This window comes from Gymnogyps californianus, chromosome 1 (assembly GCF_018139145.2).
Source record: "Gymnogyps californianus isolate 813 chromosome 1, ASM1813914v2, whole genome shotgun sequence".
NCBI lineage: Eukaryota > Metazoa > Chordata > Aves > Accipitriformes > Cathartidae > Gymnogyps > Gymnogyps californianus.
Window position 1 is genome coordinate 1602910 of NC_059471.1, and position 19812 is coordinate 1622721.

General features: G+C 43.0%; 1 protein-coding gene across 3 annotated transcripts in view; it reads left to right on the forward strand.

Annotated features, from left to right (window-relative positions):
• RAB6A (RAB6A, member RAS oncogene family) overlaps positions 1–18237 on the forward strand; it is a 61572-nt gene extending 43335 nt beyond the window's left edge. The window contains exons 4-8 of one of the 3 annotated variants that reach the window (XM_050903929.1): positions 937–1042; positions 3104–3215; positions 4395–4488; positions 14044–14110; positions 17261–18237. In XM_050903929.1, coding sequence (XP_050759886.1) covers positions 937–1042; positions 3104–3215; positions 4395–4488; positions 14044–14110; positions 17261–17325 — 444 coding nt within the window. In that variant the 3' untranslated portion in view covers positions 17326–18237. Of the gene's footprint in view, positions 1–936; positions 1043–1108; positions 1215–3103; positions 3216–4394; positions 4489–14043; positions 14111–17260 lie in introns of all 3 variants that reach the window. The other 2 variants (XM_050903936.1, XM_050903943.1) reach the window with 2 other exon arrangements.
• Positions 18238–19812: the final 1575 nt, after the last annotated feature.

Consider the following 19812-nt stretch of genomic DNA (forward strand, 5'->3'; position numbering starts at 1 on the left):
AAAGAAGGTTGCCTTCAATAGTAATCCATAAATGATACTGGTTTCTTAGCTTGGTGCAGTTCTAGTTCCTGAAATGAAATCACTCCTCTGTGGAAGCAAGCCTGTGGTTTAAAATGAGCTCAGATTCTTAATTAAGAAATTCAACCATTGAGCTATTTGCAGAAGCAAATTGTGCAGTGCTGCATAAGCTTATGGTATTGTATAAACCCACAATAAATGTGATTGCATTGAAAGTGCTTGAGTGATGGGATGTTCTTTCCATAGCAAAACCGGCCCTTGCGCATCTTGCCATACATGTTGCTTTTAGTATATCTTGCCTTTTCTTTCAGAACCTTGATGGTAAGACACATTCAGCCTCATCTGTGTGCATGTTACTTTGCAGCGTGGCTAAGGCTTAAATATAGAGTAATAACTAGCGTTTTATCCTCCTTGAAAAATTCACATTAGTAGCTTTTCCAGTGCTTTGACAGCAGCTGAAGGCTCTTCCTTGAGAAGTATGGTGTGTGGCCTGATTCTTCCACCAGCAACCATCCTCCAGGCTGCTGGAGGTTACATGTGTGAGTCCTGAGGAAGGATAGCAGCAGAGCATGAAAATCTCGTGTAGGCAGAAGTGCAGGTGAACATTTGCCTTAGTTTTCTTGTTGGTCCTCTCATTTTGAAAGCTGAGCAATTCTATTTCTCCCCCTTTTGGAAGGGAAGCATTTTTTAGAAAGCAAAGACAGCGGAAAGCCGAGATAGGTGCGCATATACCAGTTTGGCTACTACTAGCGCTTGGGAGAGATTGCTGTAAAGGAGACAGTACGCTGCTGCTCCCAGTCCCCAGTCATCTCCTGCATGAGTTTATAGTTTTTATTTAGCTTTTTTCAAAAAGTACAATTTATTTACTCTTTTATTTTTAGTGGCAGTTTGGCTTTTTTAATTTTCTCCCACCCACAGATCAGGTTGCAGCTGTGGGATACTGCGGGTCAGGAACGTTTCCGTAGCCTCATTCCCAGTTACATCCGTGACTCTGCTGCTGCTGTAGTAGTTTACGATATCACAAGTAGGTATATTGCACTGGGTTTGACATTTTTCTTATTTTTCTTGCTTGTTTGACTGATTTTGTTAGGTACGGTTGCAATTATGGGACACAGCAGGTCAAGAACGGTTCAGGAGCTTGATTCCTAGCTACATTCGTGACTCCACTGTTGCAGTTGTTGTTTATGATATCACAAGTGAGTGGGGGGAATTCTGCATTTCTAATACTCTGCCCCTTTCATCCTTTAGCCTAGCTTTGCATGTCCTATCAGTCATCTGCTTGTTCTTCATTCTGGCATGAAAAAAAAATATTTTCTTTTGTTGTAGTCAAGTTTTAAGCCAGCCACCTGATTGCTGCTGTTGTAATGTATAAACTGTCTTACAAATGACATCATTTTGTAACCCTTTTCTATCGCATTCTCCTGAGGCCTTGAGTCCTGGCTGGTCTTGTTGCACTTTACCCTCTTTCATCTGCTTTTTGATCGTAATATCACCTATGACTTTTGGTCTCAAACACCTGAATCATGTTCATAGATATCTGAATTCTTAAATTAGAGACTTTGCACTGATAGCTGTAGCTTGCCTCACTCCATTTACCCTCCCCCCCAAAAAAATCTGGGCATGGGCTGGGGGGAAAATGCATTAACATCACATTTTCATTTGAATCAGTCACTTTCACATCTTGCAATATGTAAAACTTACCACTAAGCCCTTATCCTTTAACAATTGCTCTTTCATTTCTTACTAAGGTATGTATGTTTTTGTGAACTAAAATATTAGTGCTTTTTCAACCCTTCCTCTTCTGTCCCTCCCCTCAGTCCAGAGACCTCTAACTTACTAGCTTTCTGTATTTACAAAGAACAGAAATTTTGGTTTAGGAGAACTAAACCTTCAGACACTTTAAGTTCTAAACCGGAATTGACTGAGAGCAATGGCCTAATTCTATACAAATGCAAAAGCACTCGTCCTTTGGTTTATAAATACTAGAAGATTACAGCAGGAATACAGGCTTTACCTATAAAAGCTTTAATTGTTAAAAATAACACTTTCATTTGGGCTAATATTACAGGTTAGCTGTGAACTTCAAAATTTTTTTACTGACCTAGCAAATTCAATATTACCAAGTAGTAAAGAGAAGAATTAAGATGCTGGCAAGTGATCAAGTCTTGACTGCCTAGCATACAATATATTACTATGCAGTAGAAGCCATTAAAAAAAATCAATACTTGTCAAGAACTGCTGCAGAGCCCCCTCTTTTTTAAGTACTGCAAACTACTTTGGCAACTCAGGTGCTCTTTGTGTAGCTAACTGGCAGATGCTGAGCTCCATGGCAGCTTCTATATGACTTGTTTTTCCTTACGGGATGCAACTTTTCAAACAACATACTACCTCATTAGATCAGGATAGCTTCCTAAAATTCTTATTTTGCAGCTTTTAAGGACGTATCATTAAGAAAAAGTGTCTGTGGATAGGCTAAATTTGTATTTCTGGTTCCATGCAAATGATTTGGAAGCTATTTTGAACTCAGTGTTCAGTGATACAGGAGTTGCTAGTATGTTGTATAACCCTGATATTTCCTAGAGAAAATCCTGAACCTAGCAAGTAAAAAGTGGTTAAGCTGTACAAAATGTGTAGCTGATATTAAGTACTTTTGAGAAGCGGTGAAACTGTAGGAACCTCTTGCTGTAGATGCACAAGTCACGAGCAGTGTAGAATGCAGTATCACATTAATCCCCATTCTCTATATAAAATATTTTATGTTGAACTAAAAAAAAAGGGAACTGATCTAAAACACAGTGATAAGACTTCTTATTTTAGATGCTGTCAAAACCAAATTGTAGATCAACTCAGTTCACTCCCTGGCTTTGAATTCACCTGTAATGAAGTACTAGCCCATTTGAAATTAATGCCAAAGTTTTCATATACTTCAGTGTGGGAGACTTAGGGTTTCACTTGCTGATTCTTCATCACCCTATTGTGCCAATTCCAGAGAATATGAAGCTTTTATTTGAGGCTTACAGATGTATTTACTAGTGTTCTGTGAAGAATACCTGCAGTGATAATCCTCTCCACTGTTCTCTGTTAGATGTAAACTCGTTCCAGCAAACAACAAAATGGATTGATGATGTCAGAACGGAAAGGGGCAGTGATGTCATCATTATGCTGGTGGGAAATAAAACAGATCTAGCAGATAAGAGGTATGGAGGAATAACTCATCTTTCAAATGGTTTTCTTAAACTGCTGCTGTTTTCTCCTAGACAGCTATTTTAAAAAGAACATCTATATTTTTTTATTCCGAAATGCTCAAGCTTGTTTTAACTATGCTGGAGATGGCTATGACTAGAGAAATGTCAATTTAAAAACTTCTTTCATTTGGTTAAGCACAAGTTTCCAGCACGATGCTGTGAATGAGTTGAGAAACTGTTACCAACTTGTTCAGATGTCAGGAGAGAATGGAGTGTTAACTATAGCCTCCATCAGTGAATGAATAAGCTAAAGTTATTACAAGTATTCATGCTTAATAGATTTGCTTAGATAAAAATGATAGGTGCAAGTTATCTTCCCTTTTAAAACTCTTCAGGGGTTTTAATAAGCTGGCAAACTTAACTATTTTTATTAGAAGTTGTGCATCTTCAGCTTTTGCTGCATTGTGTACTCTGCTTATTCTGGGTTTATGACATTCTTAACGCAAATGAGTAAAAAATCACAAAGGTAAAACAAAAGCATGAGAGAAGTATTCTGGATTTGATTGAAATCCCCGTTTCCTCAGAACAGCTTCACTTGTGACCTTTACTTCAGATTTATAACATCCTACTAAGAATTGTTTATGCGCACATACACCCCCCATATACCTCACATTTTTTGTTTGGCAGTTCTTGAACCAAAGTTTCCCCCAGTTTTTGCTGTAGCAGACTGCTTAATGGGTGGGACACCTAGCCAGGGGAAAACAGGAGAAAATTCTTTTGATGTGAGATGGTTACGCTTGGTCCTTTGTTAAAATAGTTTGGTAGGCTGCAAGTTGACAATTGCTATTGGGTATTAAAATCTATTGATTGCTAATTGTTCAGACATAAAAGCATAGCTTCCTGGACAGGGATTTGATGGAGTGTAGTTGGCCCACTTAGCTGTTTCACTGGAAAGCTGAGTTCTACTTTGGGAGCCAGGTATGCCATAGAAGTCCATCTGATACAATGAAATGGTGATACTTGTCTACAACTGTGCTCAGTATGTGGCATCTGTATGCAGGCGAAAAAAACATTAAATGCTTTCAGAACTGTTAATGAAGCAGTCATCTCCTTGGGTTGAAGATGAAAATCTTAATTTTCAAGGTGTTTGTCTGGTTTTTTTTTTTCCTAATTCTGTGTTATCTTCCCCAGACAAGTGTCCATTGAGGAAGGAGAAAGAAAAGCCAAAGAGCTGAATGTAATGTTCATCGAAACTAGTGCAAAAGCAGGATACAATGTAAAACAGGTGAGTAATGTGTTGGCTGCAGCCAGCCCCGAGGCTCCTTCTGTCAATGCACCGTTGTGGAAATAGGACTTCCCTAGACATCTGGAAGCCTTTGCAGAGGTTGTCAGAGGGACATTTGTAGTCCACACACAGCGAGCAACATCTCAGAGTTGAATTGTTGGCTGAGGTTCAGAAGGATCCCTGACCTTGCAGCAAATGACTTGGAACTTCTTTCCTCTTAGAAAAGAGGAATTATTGAAGAAGCTTTGCGGGTACGGAATCATACCTTCCTGGATTTTTGATAATCCAGATTTGGTGTTTAGATTGAAGGGATTAAGGCATGAGCCAAAAAGTTGGGGAAACACAGGTCTGAGGACTGTTTCTGATACCGATTCAGTGAAAGAATGTGGGCAAACCAGTCAAGGAGGAATGCGATGGCTTAAAATGCTTCCACTGTACAGTGAGACAGTGTAAACTGGTGTTCCCACTCTGTTGGAAGGCACTGAAAGTGTGAGCAAATGTTCTTGGACAGCCGAAGCTATTTATTTCTGGTAGATGATGAGCTGCTTCTGAATCTGGGAAAGCAGCGAAATGTCTTTTGAGCTGATGCAACTGCAACGAAATCAGGTTTTATGTCGTGAGATGAGCTGCGGCTCTTTAAATTCTGACCTGCTAGATGAAGTTTTAGCACTTGTGTTAATGAAGATAAATCACTTGGCAAACAGTGAACTGGTGAAAGTAGTAAACACTGTGGAACTGATCTGGTGTTTACATGAAAGAAATTTTGTTTGAGCTTATTAGTTATGTAAGCAAATATGCTTACTAGCAGATCATGAATAGAGAGCTAGAGCTGTACATCCCTACTGACTCAGTGCGTAATGGGATACTGCTTTTTCATTGATCTAGCAATTTCTCATATGGAGTCGTGACTGCTAAAGCATTTGGCAGCTGGTCTTATGGTAGGAGGAAATGCAGTAGTGCAAGATATAGAAGACTTTCATTCTTGGGTGTCTCCAGAGAGCAAACACATGCACACACATATGTGTATGTATATAATCACATGTATATTTTATATATGTAGTTACACAAAGAGTTTGTATGCAGAATTGTATCAGGAGTTGCTAAAACAAGGTTATAAATTACTTTGTATGTTATAGACAGGACTAAAGGGTCTGTTATTAAAATGTCCCTTGACCTTGTGTATTAGTAGCAAAATTATTCCCTATATAATGGAATAATTAGATGTGTTAACTTAGCACTGTGTTTCAGTGCATTAGCAAGCATGAAAGTGTTCGGTTCCAGCGTCCACCAATTATCCTGCCACAACACAGAGGCTGGCTTTTAATTAAGGCTTGGATTCTGTGCTGGAATCCTTAATGTTTACTCAGACTAGGGGGTGTGCACTTGAGAGCAGTTGCCTCGCTGAGGGGAATGATGATGATGATGATGAAGCTCTATACTCCCTCTTTCCTTGAGGGAGTTGCTGTGCAGCTGACATGTTTCCAGAAGTCCATGTCCAAGCCTGTAAGGTGGCTTGTGGCTTTCAGGGTCAGGTGGAGCCCTGATGATTTGAGATGTAAGTAGGAAAATCTTCTGTGGTATGCTTGTAGTCCGTTTTGGCTTAAGATGCTGTCATTTAATAAAACACATGCTTTGTAAAGCTACCACAGCCTTCATCATTAAGGATGGTCGCTCCATTTAATATATTATGAAGGAACAAACTTTGCCTTTTTGTATTTTATGCTGAAGCTGTTCAGGGATTGTAGTAATGAGATTGCCAGAGTGTAAAGCCATTTCTGTAGCTGTAGCCTCACTTGCACACTCTCTGGAGAAAATTCTTAGTTGTATAATGGAGGTCTAGACAAATCATGCCTCTGATTTTAATTGCCAGGTTACATGCTGTAAGACTACTTCTGTGAGAAAATAGGTTTGGTAATTCAGCTCCAGCAAAAAAAAGTGGTGGTGGGAACCTGGGGGCTAGTTCCCTCTGTATTAAATGGAAGATTTGGTGTTCCGAGACATAATTCTTATTCTTCACTAACATCGATAAACAGTAGTATCTAAAAAACTTGGAGCTGTTACATATCACTGCATCATAATCCGAGTGGGTACTTCATGTAGTGTGAGGTCTTGTCAGAATTGGACAAGTGGGCAGATTTTAAGTGCCTTCATTCTCTGTGTAAAATATCAAAGCAAAAGACACGAGTGGTTATTCAAAAAGAACTAAAAATGTATTTTTCTTCTGAGTTTTGATCCTTGTGTTGCAGGCATGGACTGGGATTTTGAGGAACTTCAAAGCTATTCTATACTGCAGAATATTTGAAACTCTCATTTTTTTATTAGTTTAATAAGTAGTTGTTGAAACAATTCTCGAAGGATAAGACTTTTAATACCACCAGTTATCTAGTTCTCTGTTTCCTTGCTGCTTCTCTATTGAGTGGTATGAATTTATTTTCCTAACTTGTCAATAAATTCTTCCCCAATGAAATGGGAAGGCATATGGGTGCAACTGCAGAATGGATACCCTTCCCATAACCTGTATAAAATCTTTCTTTAATAAGCTGGATGCAAATTTGACCTTCCCATAACTGATAACTTCTATCCATAACATATTCTGATGCTGCAGAACAATTACTGTCCAAGTTAATTTTCATACAGGATTTTTAATTCAAGTGTCAAATCATTTTAGATACAACATCCGTATTTTAACTACATATAATGAAATACATTTATGTAAAAATTAAGATCACCTAGTGCTGGATATTAAATACTAATGTAAAGGTGAATCTTAGACTGCTGGCCAGTCATTGGTTTGTCCACTAGAGTATAGGTTCAGATTTAGCAGTTACCATGTAGCTTTGATACTGCATATGACTGAAATATGTAGATTAGGGAATATGAACTGGTTTGGTTTGGTTTGGGTTTTTTTTTTTTCCTTCCACGCAAAACTCTTGCCTGCCAGTGTTAAAACTTCTCAGGTTGTCAGTGCTTCACTTGGCAGCCTATCAGGGCAGTCCAGAAAAGCTGACAAAAAGCTCTTGTTTCCCCGCTGTCCTCTCTTCCCAGCACAAAATCTGTCTCCTGGATGTAAATCCTGTGCCCTGGGTTAAAGGTAGGGAATGGCACAAGTTAATGCAGAGGGAGACTTGGGATGAAGTTGAACCCTCAGTCCTCCATTGCTGACTTCCATCCCCTTCTTATTAAGGTTTTGGTTTCTGTGCAGTGTCGGATGTAGACATCTTGATGTTACCAATTCCAGAGTGAGCTCTGTTTTTACTAATGCCTCATGTATGGCCCACCATAGCTTCCTTGCTTTCTTTCCATCCTCTCTTTCAGGTCAGAGATGTGAATTCCAGTGTTACTTGTGTGCAGGCAAGTCCTGGAGACGTGACTTGCAGCCCACCTGCCCTCATTGCCCTGGATCTGACTGCCAGGCAGGGTTAGCAGGCGCAGAGGCAGCCGTTCAGGCAGCTCGGGAGATGCCATGGGGCACTAGCCAGTACGTTAACCTCATTCCAGTCTCGGTCAGGTGTTGAAGAATAATGTCATCTCACAGGTGATGAATCTAAGTGCTGTTTGTGTTGGCCCAAGTACTAGGGTTCTCCAAGGGATGCTGTCCACAAGGTTTCAGAAGCAGTGTTTGCCCCATTAAGGATACGGAAAAAGCTGAATTTCTTGTCCTGCTTGGGGAGGGTAACGGCTAAGACTGTTTCACCTCCTCGGCAGTGTCACTTGTTTGCTAGCCATCAGTGGGAAGCCACGGTACTTTTGACCTTGTGTGCTACTTTTAGCTTCTTGTTCATCCTTTTCTGCTGGAAGGCAGCACTGATAAGAGGAAAAGGCACTGTCTTCAGCTCTGTGCTCACTGTAGCTATCCTACAAATCCAGAGTGCCTGGCTTTATAGCGTGACTCCAGAAGGTGAGTTGCACCATACTTCAAACAGCATGTATTTCAATGCCAAGATTTTCTACCAACGAAGAAATAAAGGGGAGCATACTGCTGACAGGCTTTTTTTGCCATTCCCCTGTGGCATGAAAGGGGACAGCTCAGAAGACGGCACCTCAGCCAACGCAGTACTGGGGGCTGAGGTGGAAGCGAGTAACCTGTGGCTTGGTTTAAAGATTCAGAGGTGGATCTCCATGTAGTCACCGCAGAGAAGTAAGAGGATTTGCAGCCTCTGTACGTGCTGGCTGAAACCTGGACACGGCAGGCTTTCATTTTATGACTTCTCTGGCATTTCTTTTCCCCAAGGACTGATCTGATGAGCTGCTGGGGCAAGCCTCATCTCTTCTAGTTGCATGCTGTCAAACTAGATGGTAACGTATAGCTGCTGCGTACTGCTGGATCCGTTAAGGTAGAGCTGTCTCCAGTCACCAGGGTCCTATACGCTTACTGTTCCGTCTGGCTTTGGGGAGGGGGTGTTGAAGGAAAAATGAGTGGATGATATTAGGGAGTAAAAATGGTGATAGTATTGTTCTGGGGTTAAATTGATGCAATAGAAGGGAAAAAATTGGCTTTTGGATCCTGCAAGTCTCAGCAAAGACTGATTGCCAGGGGAGCCTTAAGACTGAGGAGAGAAGTAGGTAACTTGCTTCAGTTAATGCAGAGAATCGTAGTCTCTAATTCATTTTATTTGTCAGCCCTGAATAAGCTTTAAAAGACTTTGAGATTCATGCTCTATCTCGGCAGTCTGTATTTCAGGGAATCTTATTGTTAGCCTGTGGATTTCATGCCCAGAATATGTCAGGGTTCATTTTGCTGTCTTGTAGAAAGAGAGGGGAGGGAAAGCCCTGAAGACCTCCTTACAGCGATACCTGGCACACTTCACGTTTGCTCTCAAAGAGCCACAGGCTGAATATGGTATTTGGCAGAAAAACTTTCTCACGGCAGTAGCTAAAGGACCGTGGCCCCTCGAGTAACCCTGTTTTCACAGAGCTGGCCACATCTAGCAGCTTGGCTCTTTCTCCTGTCTTTTGATTTTTGTCTATCTGATGGGCAAGAATTATTCTTTGAGTTGCACTGCTCTCCTCGCAGAATGAGAATTAGGGAAACATTTTTGTTTGCTTTGCGTTGGGGAACAGGTTTCTTGCTTGGCTTTTCCATCTGGACAGTGATCCTCCTGTCCTTTCCATATTGCTGCCGGAGTGTTACAGTGAAAACTGTTTCATGCCTACAGTCAATTGTGACACTGATCTGTTGGGGATTTATTGGCTGGAGTAGGAGAGGCACAGTTTGGCAAATGAGTTGAAACTGATGGTGAGAGATGAGGGTTTTTTTCAGAGTTTAATCAGGAAGGAGATTGCAGGGTTGAATGCTGAAAGAGACTTTGTGTGGCTCAGTCTTTCAGACAGCTGTGTTTAACTCCTGCCTTGGAAAAAAAGTCCTGAATGCTCACCAGTACGTGTGTTTTTATACACACACACATGCACAAATATTTAGACATATATGTGTGTGTATATATACACACTATATTATATATGCATATATATGTGCAACTGCCTGCGACATTTTTCAGTGAGATAAGACTGTTGGCTTGGGTCCTGCGAAGCAGTAAGGTCCCTGCGTAGAAGGCCGCTTTCTAACCATCATGAAGTTTCCCTAATTGGATTTGTTCACATATGCTGTGGCTGATAAGCAGAAGGTTAGGAAGAAAGTAAGTTGATTTTCTTAGTTGCCAAATTCCTTTTTTTAGTCAAATAATTTAGGGGAGAAATACTGCTAAAGGCATAATTTTATTCCTGGTCTTAATGTAAAGAAAGGATTACTGTATTTTAAACACTTAGCCTTTCTGTCAGCAGCTTGGTTTAAATGCAGTAATTCCAGTTGGTTCCCATCAGCTGAGGGTTTTTTGACTCCCCTCCCCTCTATAAACTGCATCCCTCACTTTCTACGTATTGTACAAGGGGGAAATAAATAGCAGTGCCACAGTTTAAAACAATTTTTTTTTTTTGGTAATGCTTTTGCCACCTAGGATCTCAAAGTGCATGACATCAGCAAAGAGCTGTATGAAATGATGCATTTCCCTCTTTCTATCAGAGCAAAGATGTCAAGCGAGCAACCTAATTTAGGCATGATGTGGTAGGATTATGCCAAACTCTGTTGCATATCCATCCTTAGAACTGATGGGAGGGATGTTTTTCTCCCCTAAACCTTCTGTGTCAAGAACTGGGTCAAAATTACTCTTAAGACTGCAATGTATGAGCAAAACAAAAAAAAAAAAGCAGCGTACTGGAAGGGCAGGTAAGCTAACTTGCTCCATTCTCTACCTCTAACGTATCACTTGCCTATCAGCAGGAAAGCGTGTGTTGGAGGGGCGAGAGGTTTAACAGATCTTCCCCTGCAGAGCTAATAGGGATAGATGTAGCTATGAAGTGATGTGCCAGAGAGGAGCAGAGTTTACCATATCATCTATTTATGCATTGAGGGCATACCAGTACAGTTCTGAAAGCATAACTGTAGATGGTATTTGAATATTTTGCAATGCAGCCTGGTGGCTGTCCAGTAATCCTTTTTTCGTTTTTTTTTTGTTTTTTTTTTTCCAGAAGTCACAAAGCTGTTTTCTTTCGTAAAATTGAAGTTGAGATCCGTTAATCAATCTGTGAAAGCTCACCGAATATTGAATATTTTGAGAGTAGAAGTAATTTTGGGGACAAAGCCCAGTAAAGGAGGAGGGTCAGAACCTTCTGTACCCAAATGTGATCGAGTCAGGAAGTCTAGTGAAGACTGTTAAAGGCAAAGAAAGCATCGAGACTGCAAGCGCTTGTGGATTCAAATACAGTACTAAAACTTTTAAGGCTTCCAGAGGAAGATGAGATTAAATCTCAATTACTTCCTTGATCATCTCCAAGATGCAAAAAAACTTATAATGAGTAGTCTAGTGCTATACTGAGTGAGAGAAAAGCCTTTTGAAAAGTAATAAAGCTTAAGAAGGTTGGCAGTGCTGTCCTCTTATCTGATTGGAATGGCAAGGGAAAATAATGCTGACTATAAGGATATGATGGGAGATTGCTCTGAAAGTCTGCAGCTTCTTTCTTTTCCCCCATTTCATTTTTATCAGCCAAAGTGCTCATGTCTGACTAGTTTTAAAATGCGTGGCAAATCATAGTCACGTTGCTTTTTCAAGCAGAATTAAGAGTGAAGAGTGGTGGTGAGATGAGGCGAGCAGATACAGTAACGAGAAGTGGTGAGCTCAGTTGACAGGACATTTTTTGTACAAGGATTACAATTAGATCAACGGTTAGCTTCTCCCGGTGTCAAAATTATTTTAATTCTGACCAGGAAGTCTCTCTTGCCTTTATACTTTTGGGTGGTCGTGCGTTCCTGCTGTCTGTTCAGCGTTGGTGGCTAGTACAGTTTAGCATCTGAAATTTTGACATGGTCTTTGTTTCTTCGTTGTTGGCGTGTGAGAATTTGCCTCAACTTTTCATTGAGGCTGGGAGGCTCAGGATAATGGCAGAGCTTAATAGAAACTTAGAGGGGGATACTAAGCTTTTTTGCTTTGAAATTGTTGGTTAGAATCAGTGAGATACATCAAGGACCGGCTTCCCAGACCCCTGTCCTTGTCTCAGTCCCGATTTCAGTGTATGCCCACAAAGTGGTGTTGCTGTTGGTGAAAAAGGGGTGAGGGTGCTGGAGGCTGTTTCTAGAGCGGTTATGAGGGAGATGATGGGAATGGCGAAAAGGAGGGCGACTTTGCCTTTTTCTACCTGTCAGTTTTGTCCTCTCCTCGCGTAGCGGTCTCTTTAGTCAGTAAAAAACCGGCGGTGACAGCAAAGGTCAGACACCAAGAAGCATAGTGTGTTTGTACTGCTGCCCTGCAAAGGTCACAGCCGCGCTTGACAAACCTGGGGGCTTGTTCGTGATTAGCTTGGAGGGGACTTGTCAAGCCGACAAAGTTGTCTTAAGGTCTTCCCGGCATCATTTGGACGCTCGGGGCCAAATTTGCAAAAGTACTTGGGCCTTGATCTGCAAAGCTGTTCAGGTACCTACGTTCATAATATAAACAGACTGACAGCGGCTTGGCTTGCTTTTCTGTGGAAAGTGGGTCACTGGGAATAAGTGGTTTAGCTTTGTGTCATTTGAGGAGAGGACTGAAATGATGTGCAATAATGTCAGTTTAACACATTAAGGCTGACGTCAGACTTGCACCAGGCGTTTTGGGACTCCCGAGCTGCTGTTGGGCACGCAGTGGGATTTTAACACGCTGATGGATGGAGATGTTGAGCGCTTGGAAACTTCTCGTGTCCTGGATGCTTGATAACGTGCAGGCAAGAAATATATAGTAGTAACAATGTCTGTAATGGCGTAAAAATATTAATGCGGTGTATGTCAGCTGTTTATATCTGGATGTGTGTTGAGCGCATCAGCATGGGATCAGAACTCTACTAGGGCTATTCTTCAAAGGTAAGAAACAATTAGGTAGTCATTTGATAACCCTGATGAATAGTAAAGGTGCTATCTATCCTTCCATCCATCTGATCTGTCCTGTCCTCCCGTCCTGCTGCGCACACACTCGCTGAGGCATGTAAAAAAGAGAATGCTACTGTTGACACTTGTGTGGTTCCTACGAACTGAATGTGGCAGCTTCTCGGAGAAATCACACTCAACTGAAGGGCAGTCCTTAACTGTGCTGTTCCTGTGCAGGAGAAGACAGACTATTGTGGGCTCAGGAAATTCAAGTGAATTCTCATGCATTAGTAGTGGGCAAATCTGTAGGCTCCTTGTCCAGAGGGCTGGGGAAAAGCCATGTGGTGGGAGCCACAAGTCTGAGCCTGAGGGGCAAAGGTAGGAAATGCAGGAGAGGGAATTGATCCAGTTCAGTCTTACCTCTCAGCCTTCTTCAAGTGGAATAAAACTATGAAGAGAGTTTGGAGCTAAGACCTTGCTGGGAAACTGGAGACAGTGTTCAAGTGAGAGGCAGAACAACTGCTTTGGGATTGCAAGTGTGCTTGACACGTGTTCCTGTTCTGTGTTTTATACCCTGAGTGCGGACATACGATAACGATGGAGTGGGTACCGAAAGTTGAGGGTGCTCAGAAAAGGATTGGCCAAATTCCTGAAAGAAAGATCCTTTGGTTCATAGGGAGCCTGAGCTGCAGATATGTGGAGCCTGGAAGAAGATGCTTAGGGGTCTGACGCTCTTCTGTATGTGCCAGCTTGGCCAATATTGGTGACAGACTCCTGGATGTTGTGTTTGACTTTGTCAGTGTGTCCATGCTCCTGTGTAACTAATACTCTGTGGAGGTGTGAAGGTTGAGTTCCCACCTGACGTGGGGAAGTTGTTGGGGTCTGTGGCAGATGTGAGGTGGAAATGCTGGATTCCAAACAGAGCGTATTTGCAGAGAAGGTGATGGAAGGTTTGTTACTTGTAGCCAGTAACATTTGATCTTCAATAACAACAGAAATGTGGTTTGCCATTTCCTAAGAATAAAGGTTATATTTGGTGTCAGGCTTTTTGGTGTAAGCAGTGTAAATAGTACCGAAGGATGTATTGAATCATTGTTTGAACTGTATCAACTGGGGTGCACTCTTTAAAGTACGATTGTTTTGATCTGTTCCCTGTGTGTTTTTTGCAGCTTTTCCGACGCGTGGCAGCTGCCTTGCCTGGAATGGAAAGCACACAAGACAAAAGTAGAGAAGACAGTATCCTTTATGCGTCTGTGCTGCGATTCAGTGGTGGCAAAGCACTGCCAGGCATTACCGCGGACGAGGAAAATGCAGGCCCTGAATAACAAAGATGAAGGAGGAGGGAGCAATATCTCTCCTGCAGCCCTCGGCCAGCTTGTGGACATCCCAAAAAGAGGCCTGAGAGGGGGAGTCGGGGCAAGTAACCTTCGAGCTTGAAGTACTGAGGAAGAAGGCTTGGTTGGATAGAAGGCTGGCACTAGGAGTGTTAAGGGTGGAGGCCTGTACTGCAAAGCAGGGGAAGTAGGGGTGCTTAGGGATATGAGGCAGTATAAAAGTGAGGACAATTGAATGAGAGCTGAAGGGAGGACAACGGGAAGGTGCAGAAGGGTGCAGTCAAACCAGATCCAGAAGGATTCTTTGCTTGGCGTTTGAGCAGGTTGGATGTGGGGAGAGAGGGGGAGGCTATGGCGTGGGAGAAAACAGCTGCAAAGAAGCCTCAAAAAAACCTCTATGGCTCTTGCAGATCTGGCTTGCAGAATCCTAGAATAAGCTAGGTTGGAAGGAACCTCTGTTGGTCCCTTCTCCAACCTTCCTGCTCAAAGCAGGGCTAACTCCAAAATCAGGCCAGTTTCTCAGGGTCATGTTCAGGGAAACTTCAGAAACCTCCAAGGATGGAGATCGCATAACCTCCCGGGGCAGCCTGTTGCAGTGCTTGACCCCAGACAGCTCTGGGCAGGCGTCTGTGTGGCGTGAGGGAGGAGAAGTCTCAACTGAAGGGATCAGTTTTGGGCAAGGAAAGGCGGCGGCATGAGGGATGGACAAGGGATAAAGCTTTCTACATAGCAACCACTATGGCGAAATCTGAATTGCTTACCTGGCCAGCTGGCTGTGTTTGGGGAGGGCAGTTAAGCCCATGTAGGTGTTTTTGTGGGTGGCTTATGACAAAACTGTAGGAGTGGTTGTGGTTGTTCAGCATAGCCCTGAAGGTGGAGGAAGTTCTGTGATAACCCAGCCACTTCTTAGAGTCTCTGCTCCAACTGAATGCCCGTTTCTGCTCGCATGGATTAGAGGGGAAAGGTAATGCAGAAGGTGGAGAGAGGGCTGCCTGCGTCTGCACGCAGCTCCTCCTGCAGCAAGAGTGCTGGACGGGAGGTGAACGGACAAAGAGCGGGGGAAATCATGGCGGGTACTTCCAGGTGAGAGCAAAGAGGGGTTGCATTGCACCTTGATTGAAAGAGTTGATGAGGTGCTAGAAGCGGGTGAGCTTTTTTGAGTAGAGGAACTTTTTCGGGGCTGTCAGTTTTGTTTGCAGCAGATATCACGTAGCTGGCAGCTGGTAAATGGAGGAGAGATGGTGCTTTGGAAGAAGGATGCGGCAGGAACTGTGGGAGGGGGACAAGCTTGGTGCTGAAACTACATCTCCTGTAGAGCGTCTCACTGCACAGGGGAAAGGAGGATTTGGGAAGCTGTGGATTGCAACTGCTAAGGCACAAGCTTTGTGCGATACGGTCTTGATTGATCAAAAATGTTTTGTTAGGCAGGTCACCAAAAGGTTAATGAGCAACAATCTTTGTTAATGAGGATGGTGGTAGAATGGATGGGCACTGGCTGATGGGCCTGTGGTTTCCCTATCAGGGAGTTTGATCACCGGTCTCTAAATGAGAGTGCAATAAGGGCACTTTGAATTTGACTTCCTGCAGGCTGCAGATAGCAGAAATTGAATACGATTGTCTCCCAGACAGCTGCGCTGGGATTAATGGTGGGGGATTTTCCGGAGGCTTTTTTGCAGAACATTGAGGGTTCAAGGATCTTGAACTGCTCGTGCTCAGTGATGAAGCTGGCAAGGCTCGTTTCGAGCATCTCTGACTCTTAAATATGTATCGAGGTTTAGATCAGTGAAACAAATGGGCCGAGTGTTTGAGATGAATCATTGGTCTTTTGTTTCCCTTTTTGCGTTTATTTTCTTCTAACCTCTCTAAAAAGCAACTTCAGCCCCCTAAAGAAATAAGTTGGAAGTACCAGCTGTGTGACCTATTTGCCTCTGCGTTAACTGATAAGAGAAACGCTTGAGCCTTGGGCTGAACTGCCCTGAGTCGGGTTTGGGGATTAGCGTTCAAAGCTCCTCCTGTGAAAGGCTGCGTCAGCGTTGTAGCTGTAGGGCATCAGTTGGGAATTCGAGGGCCACAAAGGGAGTAGCTTATCACAGGCTGGTTCAGAGCAGCAAGCTCTCCAGCGACCTTATGTTCTTGTTGGATATGAGCTGTCATTGCAAGGGGTGAGGTCAGGGAGGCGGCAGGGGTTTCGTGGGCTGGCAGCGGGGTGAGCGGAGCGGTTTTAAGTAGAGGAAGGATTGATGGGGGAGTTCAGGATGGCACGTACGGAGCATCGCATCTGCGAGCCGTGGGTGGTGTAAGTACTCGGGGGTTAGTGATGGGCACAGCGTAAGAATGGCCTCGCTGGAATATGCTGCTGGAGGATTCTCGTAGCAGAGCACACGCTGCCGTCTGTATTCAGACCCAAACGGCCTCTCCTGCCTGCCCCAAAGCCGAGTGCGGACAGGGGAGTGAGGGGGGAAGTACTTGCCAGTTGGCTGTGAAGTATAGAGGAGCAGGAGTTAGAGGAGGAAGCGAGCTGTCCTTCCGTGGCTTCCTCCAGGCTCCTGCTGTCTCCAGGGCTTCGTTGTTCTTTGAGCCGGCAGGTAGAGCCCCTCGTGGGTGCCCACCAGCTGGAGGTGCTGCTCTCAGCGCTGGAAGACTCAATCCAGCGTTGATTTGAAACTGTGGGTTTCCAAGCTGTTACTGGTGCCCTCTGGAAACGGTGCTTAGACCCTTCAGCGTATACATCTTTAATTACTATAGCAATCGCTTTGGAACGAGACGAGATCGCTGGGGAAGAGCAGGCTCTGGTTAGAGACAGACATTTGGGGTCTGCCGTTGTTTCAGCTACATACTTAAGAACGTGCCAATGCCGGGGCAAGAGGGGCTGCTGAGAAACCTGCGTCTTGACTTTGGTTTGAAGCTGGTCTTTTCAAGAGCTTTTGAAAATACTTTTCACCTATTTCGGTGGGAAATACTGAACTGAAAACGCCAGTCAAAATCCTGCCCCGCCTGTGCTCGGGAGGGAAACAGAGTTGGATATCCGTTTGCCTTAACTTATTTCTTCCAGTGATTGACATAAAACTGGAAAAGCCTCAAGAGCAGCCTGTCAGTGAAGGAGGCTGTTCCTGCTAATACCGTGTGGCTTCTACCTTTCTCCAGAACATCACTGCTTTCCCTCCCTTTACTCTTCATTGACTGCAGTGTGAATATTGGCTTGAACCTTCCCCTTTCAGTAATAACGTATTGCAGTTCATCATCGCTGGCTGTCTCGTGGAGATGATCTATTAGCTTCACAAGCACACACACACACAAAGAAAATGTCAGTGTCTTCATTATTTATAAGAAAAAAAAAAAGCCAAAATATTCCAGCGTATTCTAGTTATAACTTTAAAAAAAAAATAGGTACAATTTCTTAATATTTGTTCCTTTTTTAATATGTTATGATATTGCACTTTGAAATGATGGAAACTGAGTAAGTTTTGAATTGGACTTAGACGAGATGTACGTGCAGAAGAATGCTTGCAAATCTTACCCATTTGATTTCTCTAACAAACTGGAAATGACTAGACAGCAGTCAGAAACGCAAGCGGAGGTGGCATATGCCGAGGGTCAAATGCTTATCCTTACAATAATAAAAAAAAATTAAAACCGAGCTCTTAATCTTTTGAGCAGAGATAGTCTGACTGGTTTTCAAACCCCCAAACGTTTTTGGAAACCAACCTGAGCGGGGGTTTCGACACCACGAAAGGCTACTGGATTTTTTAGTTCTTGCAGAGGCAACGTGAACACATTTCCAAGAAGGCATACTGAGAAATACAAAGTGTCTTTCTGAACGGGATGAATGGCTTCTGGAGGATTGGGGGGGAAGGAAAGGGTGGATGTGCATTAGCAAAACACTTGCAGGAAACAGGGAAATATGTTTCGAGTGCAAGATGAGTTTTAAGAGCATTTTTTTTTTTCCTTTTACGTAGAACACCAGTGAAGTAAATTATTACTGCCCGAGAGATGGGAACGTAACGTTTCAGCTGTTTGGAGGAGAAAGCGGTTTGCTGCTTTTTTTTTTTTTTTTTTTTTTTTTAAGGGGAAATATTAAGTGAATTCAGGACCGGCACTAAAACCTGCCGAAGCGGATTGAAACCTTTTAAATTTGGCAGAAAGAGGAAAGAGCAGCTGGATTACCCAGTGGAGATGCTGTGCTCACAGGCCAGTTCACGGCTGGGAGAGAGGGGGCGGCGGAAGGGGGAATCGCACCCGCTTTTCCATAGCGTGGTCGTAGGTCGACTGGGGAAGGGGGTGTTTACTTTGATCATACAGAAATCTAGTTGAGAGATCTTAGATGGGAAGGAAGGGAGTTTAATAGGATGGAAACCAACTTATGATTATGCAGATTTATGCCTTTATTTTTTAGCATTTTTTTATGTTCAGTCTTCCAAGTTGGTTTAGTTTGGTTCACTAGAGCTGTATAGTTTGGTTAAATAACTAGTAATTTAGTTTTCTATTTAACTAGGCTTACAATTAACCATTTTTCTTTGATATTTATTTCTTTGCTTAATTTTTTTTTTACTATTTTCAGTAATTATTTTTTGTTTTGTTTCACTGAGGAATCTGTTTAGAGCTTTGCTGATGTTACGAGATGTAGCTACCCGAGAAACACGGAATCGAACACACTAGAAGTGCACCCTTTTAATCTTTACTAGTCATTGTGAAGTTGCTGTGTAAGTTAATAAACACAATTGTAAATACATTGTTTGCTGGGCGAATATGGCTGAGTTACAGTGCAGGAAGGAATTCTTGAGTCTGTGTTGCGATTGCTACTTAAAGGAACAATTGCAAGCAAATAGTCAGGCTCCTCCTTTGTTCTCTTCTGCCCCTCTACCATCTAAAATAACCAACCGGGGAAGAGAAAGGGAATCGTCCTCACCACCACTTTCACCAGGAAACGGGCATAAAAGATTTGGAATTCGTCATTCCTGAAATGAGTGCTAGGCTCGTGCCCTGCCCTGGGTTTATAGCAGCTCTGCACAACAATAACTTAAAGGCAGAATGAGATGTAAAGTGCTTTTATAATGCAATATTAAAGGCGAGTTTTTTTGACGTGGCATGTCTTGAAATAAACATCAATGATATGTGACAAAGGATCATTCTTTATTTAAAAGAAACTCTTGGGGGGAAGGAAACCTGGCTGCTTTTCCTGTATTGTACTGTTCTTAACTGTGAAAAAACGGTTCATCTTGCTGCTTTTTCGTTTTGGTTTTCTTTTTTTTTTTTTTTTCTTCCCTTTAGTTCTTCATGCAGCTTACGTTGGCCATCATTTGGCTGTTTTCCACAAGCACATACTTTTTTTTGCTTCTGCTATAACCAAACCCCTACGTTTCCCACAGCGACAAGCTTTAAGCACTGGATTTGCGAGGGGCTGGCTTACAGGTACGGCTTACGGTGGACGAGCAGCTCGGCTGCCTTTAATGGAAGCCGCTTGCGGAGAGCGGCTGCACGTCTGGGAGCACGTTTGTTCAGTGGGCCCGTTCATAACTTGCTCTAAATAAAGGTCTAGAAAGGAGCGTGCCCACGAGCTCTGTGTTCAGCACAGCCCAGTGGTTGCAGGAACAAGGACGAGTCGGC